Source organism: Petromyzon marinus, chromosome 5 (genome assembly GCF_048934315.1).
Source record: "Petromyzon marinus isolate PM22_M1 ecotype Great Lakes invasive population chromosome 5, UKy_Petmar_22M1.pri1.0, whole genome shotgun sequence".
Classification (NCBI taxonomy): domain Eukaryota; kingdom Metazoa; phylum Chordata; class Hyperoartia; order Petromyzontiformes; family Petromyzontidae; genus Petromyzon; species Petromyzon marinus.
In genome coordinates this window covers 22,817,652-22,823,616 of record NC_133671.1, presented here as the reverse complement: position 1 = coordinate 22,823,616, position 5,965 = coordinate 22,817,652, and the positions used below count along the sequence as shown (strand labels likewise).

General features: G+C 52.7%; 1 protein-coding gene across 1 annotated transcript; it reads left to right on the top strand.

The window, feature by feature from the left end:
- Nucleotides 1-285: 285 nt before the first annotated feature.
- On the top strand, nt 286-4,768 carry LOC142912420 (uncharacterized). The gene is made up of 3 exons (XM_076060619.1): nt 286-376; nt 545-688; nt 2,398-4,768. Exons 1-3 carry the CDS (start codon nt 286-288, stop codon nt 4,686-4,688), a joined length of 2,526 nt encoding a protein of 841 aa, XP_075916734.1. The 3' UTR covers nt 4,689-4,768.
- The last annotated feature ends 1,197 nt before the right edge of the window (nt 4,769-5,965 follow it).

Here is a 5,965-nt window from a genome sequence, read left to right as displayed (position 1 = left end):
CGTGTCCCCATGTATGGCCTATTTGTCCCCGTGTCTCGTGGTGTCCCCGTGTCTCCTGCAGAGTAAAGATGTATCTTACGCTCGCGGTAAACGGTGCTGCTGCGCCCAGTGATCGCCACGAGAACGGGAGAAGTGCGACCACGCAAGGTCGAGTCACGCGCTGCTGCAGTGACGCGATGCGGGGGACCCTCGCCCCACAGGGGGGCACGACGGGGACGCCGTCGCTCAAGGGAATCGATTCTTAATCCACTTGGAATTGTGGCATCTGTCGAATTGCTAGGAGAGATGACTTGCTACACGCCTCCCGTGTACCACCCCATGCCCCGTGTACCCCCCGGTGTGTACGCGGCAGAACCGGCGGGGTTTGTGGCTCCTGGTAACGCGACCCGAGCCACCGTGGAACCGACGCGGTCCGGAACGCTGCCCCCCCCCCACTCCACTGCCCCCCTCCCTCCATCCCCTCCGGCACTGCCGGCCGCCGCCCCCCGCCGGCTGATATGAGCGCGATAAGGCACACGCGGGCCATACGTGGGGGCTCGCTCAGATAACGAGGAGGAGGAGGAGGAGGAGGCTGTTGTTGGTTCAGATGAAAGAGGCGGTGACCGCATTGATCTGATGTCGGGCAAACAAGCGGCTCTCGTGTCACCCCCCGGTGTCACCCCGATATCACCCGGGGCTATCACCCCTGGTTAGTCACCCCCCCCGCCCCCCAGGGCGCGTGTGTCTGTCTGTGTGTTTATGTCCGCGCGGCCGCGCGTGCGTGTTGTTTGCACGCGCGTGCGTGTCTAGGGACGCTCGTGTAGCGGTTCGCGCGCTGTGCTATGAACATAGCGACCCGAGTTCGAATCCCGCTCACGATCAACACCAATGACGATTATCTGAACCGGTCCTGGGCCTCTCATAGGTCGTATGCACGTGGAACTCATTTCGCACTGTACGTAGCCAACCAAAATCAGAATGTAGTTATTTTGGAGGAATCCGATGAGCTATAAAGCTCTTTTTCATAGAGCGGGTGAGAATAGGAGCGGGTGAGAATGTTAAAACAACAAATACAGAAACACGATAGAAGTGCAAAGTATAGCAAAGTTAAACAAATCACTTCAAAATATACAAATAAAACTAAATAAGTTTATCTTAACGGGTAAAGCGCATTGAGTATTAACTTATTTTTTAGAAGCGACCTGGCCACAAATGATAGCTGAACAAAGTGGCGTATCATGTGAAAATGTATCGCAGCAAAATAATATAAGTGCTATTCGGAGGTGCCGGCCTTAATTGATGTTCGCTAACAGCACTTCCCCCAACAGTCTGTTGAAGGCACACACGAATGGGTTCGTGTTATGTATCTGTGCGTGTGACAGTGTTTTATTTTACATAGTTGTCGAGCACGGGCCTAAAGGCCCAAAACGTCAAGCAACCAGCAACAAACAGAGCCATCGGAGTTGTTATAGACAAGCGTGTAACGCGTTTCTCGAATAGAGCAAAATGAATGTAGGAACTCTGGGAAAAGAGACGACGCTGAGAGAGCGAATTCCACGGCGGAACAGTGCGAGGGGAGAGGCAGAAAGAAGTGAGGTGACCTGCAGTGTGGTGAGTGGGTGAGTGAGTTGATGATTAAGTGGGTGGGTGAGTTGGTGACTGAGTGGGTGAGTGTGTGTGTGAGCCGGATAGAGTGATGTGGTACAAGAGGATGTGGAGCTGAGCTGAGTGGACTTGCCGATGACTGGTACCAGCGGTGTCTAGATCGGCCTCTATGGCGGAGGCTCGTGAAGGACGCTGCTGTTAATGGGCAATCTTGATTTGAAGCTGTCGTGACTGCAGGAATCCTGAGGACGACCACTTGAGTTGCGATCGAAACGTCGTGATTTTTTTTATTTTATACCTACGTGATTTTACCGAAAACCAAAGAGTATGCTAATGGACAGTTGGAGGCAGTCGCCCTCTAACAACAACGGAGGGCAGAGGAGTGACGTTCACAACAACCAGCGGAGCGCCGGGTGACTAAAGCACAGCAGGTTGGCATAGTAGGGGGCACAGGTGGTGCATCAGCCGGTCATCTCAGTCAGTCGACCCGTAGCACCTGGGTCTGTCCCGTGACCTCCTGCCAGCGGGCGTTCGACACTTCACGTGGCCTCAAGGTGTACATAGCCTGGCGTCGTGGTGATGTCACCGCCACTTAGTGGCGAATGGTGGTTGTTGTGTGAGTCGGTGTAGGTGAGTAAGTGGGCGAGTGAGTGGGTGAGTGAGTAGGTGAGTGAGAGTCGTGTTGTCTTGGCCTGAAGAGAGGGTGACCAGAGGGCGATGGAGGCGACTGCTGAGTCGAGTCCTCAACCCGAGTGGAGGTGACAACGAGTCAAGTTCACGGGACGGGTAACCACAGGAGCAGCGGTAGATGAGTAATATGCAGGCGGCTGACAGGCAGCAGTAGTAACAGCAGCAGCAGTAGTAACAGCAGCAGTAGTAACAATAGCAGTAGTAACAGAAGCAGTAGTAACAGCAGCAGCAGTAGTAACAGCAGCAGTAGTAACAGCAGCAGTTACAACAGCAGCAGCAGCAGCAGTAACAACAGCAGCAGCAGTAACAGCAGCAATAGTAACAGCAGCAGTAGTAACAGCAGCAGTAGTAACAACAGCAGTAGTAATAGCAGCAGCAGTAGTAACAGCAGTAACGACAGCAGCAGTAGTAACAGCAGCAGTAGTAACAGCAGCAGTAGTAGTAACAGCAGCAGCAGTAGTAACAACAGCAGTAACAGCAGCAGTTACAACAGCAGCAGCAGTAGTAACAGCAGCAGTAGTAACAGCAGCAGTAATAGTAACAGCAGCAGTAGTAACAACAGAAGTAGTAACAGCAGCAGCAGCAGTAGTAACAGCAGCAGTAGTAACAACAGCAATAGTGACAGCAGCAGTAGTAACAGCAGCAGTAGAAACCGCAGCAGTAGTAACAGCAGCAGTAGTAACAGCAGCAGTAGTAGTAACAGCAACAGTAGTAACAACAGCAGTAGTAACAGCAGCAGTAACAGCAGCAGTCGTAACAACAGCAGTCGTAACAGCAGCAGAAGTAGTAACAGCAGCAGCAGTAGTAACAGCAGCAGTAGAAACAGCAGCAGTAGTAACAGCAGCAGCAGCAGTAGTAACAGCAGCAGCAGCAGCAGTAGAAACAACAGCAGTAGGAACAGCAGCAGCAATAGTAACAGCAGCAGTAGTAACAACAGCAGTAACAACAGCAGCAGCAGTAGAAACAACAGCAGTAGTAACAGCAGCAATAGTAACAGCAGCAGTAGTAACAACAGCAGTAGTAACAGCAGCAATAACAGCAGCAGTAGTAACAACAGCAGTCGTAACAGCAGTAGTAGTAACAGCAGCAGTAGTAACAGCAGCAGTAGAAACAGCAGCAGTAGTAACAGCAGCAGCAGTAGTAACAGCAGCAGTAGTAGCAACAGCAACAGCAGCAGTAGTAACAACAGCAGCAGTAGTAACAAAAGTAGAAACAGCAGCAGTAGTAACAGCAGCAGTAGTAGTAACAGCAGCAGTAGTAGTAACAGCAACAGCAGCAGTAATAACAGCAGCAGCAGTAGTAACAGCAGCAGCAGCAGTAGAAACAACAGCAGTAGGAACAGCAGCAGCAATAGTAACAGCAGCAGTAATAACAGCAGCAGCAGTAGAAACAACAGCAGTAGTAACAGCAGCAATAGTAACAGCAGCAGTAGTAACAACAGCAGTAGTAACAGCAGCAATAACAGCAGCAGTAGTAACAACAGCAGTCGTAACAGCAGTAGTAGTAACAGCAGCAGTAGTAACAGCAGCAGTAACATCAGCAGTAGAAACAGCAGCAGTAGTAACAGCAGCAGCAGCAGAAGTAACAGCAGCAGCAGTAGAAACAGCAGCAATAGTAACAGCAGCAGCAATAGTAACAACAGCAGCAGTAGTAACAACAGCAGCAGTAGTAACAACAGCAGCAGCAGTAGAAACAACAGCAGTAGTAACAGCAGCAGTAGTAACAGCAGCAGTAGTAATAGCAGTCGTAACAACAGTAGTAACAGCAGCAGCAGTAATAACAGCAGCAGCAGCAGTAGTAACAGCAGCAGTAGAAACAGCAGTAGTAGTAACAGCAGCAGTAGTAGTAACAGCAACAGCAGCAGTAGTAACAACAGCAGCAGTAGTAGCAGCAGCAGTAGAAACAACAGCAGTAGTAACAGCAGCAGCAATAGTAACAGCAGCAGCAATAGTAACAGCAGCAGCAGTAGTAGAAACAACAGCAGTAGTAACAGCAGCAGTAGTAACAACAGCAGCAGCAGCAGTAACAACAGCAGCAGCAGCAGTAACAACAGCAGCAGCAGCAGTAACAACAGCAGCAGCAGCAGTAACAACAGCAGCAGCAGCAGTAACAACAGCAGCAGCAGCAGTAACAACAGCAGCAGCAGCAGCAGCAACAACAGCAGCAGCAGCAGTAACAACAGCAGCAGCAGCAGTAACAACAGCAGCAGCAGCAGTAACAACAGCAGCAGCAGTAACAACAGCAGCAGCAGCAGTAACAACAGCAGCAGCAGCAGCAGTAACAACAGCAGCAGCAGCAGTAACAACAGCAGCAGCAGCAGTAACAACAGCAGCAGCAGCAGTAACAACAGCAGCAGCAGCAGTAACAACAGCAGCAGCAGCAGTAACAACAGCAGCAGCAGCACGTTGCCGTGATTAGGCGGCGCGAGGGCGCACGCCACGTGGAATGTCTATCCCGGGGCCATGACAGATGTAGATCTGCGCCCCCCGTCTGCTCCCTCCGTCACCCCCCATCCCCCCCCTCCCTCGCACAGCCCCCTCAGCTCCATCCCCTCGCCCTCCCTCTGCCCGTTCCCCTGATCCCTCCTTTCACCCTCCACCTCACGTGGTGCCAGCCTAGGTGCACGCTCTCCTCGTTCGCACTCCCCTGCCGCGGTGACGTCACAAATAGTTGGTGACTTTTCGCCCCGCCCCTCGCCTCACCCTCTGCCCCGAGGGGAGGGGTCGAGGGGGGGAACGTGCGGAATGAGGGAGGAAGGAAGCGGCGCTCGTGCCGCCTCTTAATTCATTTCCGTATTTACCTTCGCAATGCGCGCACCCAGCAGCCCCGCCTCTCACCCCCCAGGGGAAGGGAGGTGGTGGGGGCAACGTGGGGGGGGGGGGTCCTTCGGGAAATCTCCAGTTTCCTGTATTTCTCAGGAGGCCGCTGTGATCCCCGTGATCCCTCTTCCAGGAACCCCCGCGAGTCCTGATCCCCTTTGTTGATCCCCAATCATAGCCACCCCAACCCCTCCCCCATAAGGCCCCCAATTTCAAACCCCCCCCCCCGATTTTGTCTCCCCACCACCCCACTCAAGCACGCACCAGGGGCCAGGGGTGATAGAACTCAGGGCAGAGTTATAACACGGGCCAGGGTAAAGGTTAGGGCCAGCGTGAAGGTTAGGGCCAGAGTGAAGGTTAGGGCCAGGGTAAAGGTTAGGGCCAAGGTAAAGGTTAGGGCCAGGGTAAAGGTTAGGGCCAGGGTGAAGGTTAGGGCCAGGGTAAAGGTTAGGGCCAGGGTAAAGGTTAGGGCCAGGGTGAAGGTTAGGGCCAGGGTAAAGGTTAGGGCCAGGGTAAAGGTTAGGGCCAGGGTAAAGGTTAGGGCCAGGGTAAAGATTATGGCCAGGGTAAAGGTTAGGGCCAGGGTAAAGGTTAGGGCCAGGGTAAAGGTTAGGGCCAGGGTGAAGGTTAGGGCCAGGGTAAAGATTATGGCCAGGGTAAAGGTTAGGGCCAGGGAAAAGATTATGGCCAGGGTAAAGGTTATGGCAAGGGTAAAGGTTAGGGCCAGGGTAAAGGTTAGGGCCAGGGTGAAGGTTAGGGGCAGGGTAAAGATTATGGCCAGGATAAAGGTTCGGATCAGAGTAAAGGTTCGTGTCAGTGTAAAGGTTAGGGCCAGGGTAAAGGTTAGGGCCAGGGTAAATGTCAGGGTAAAA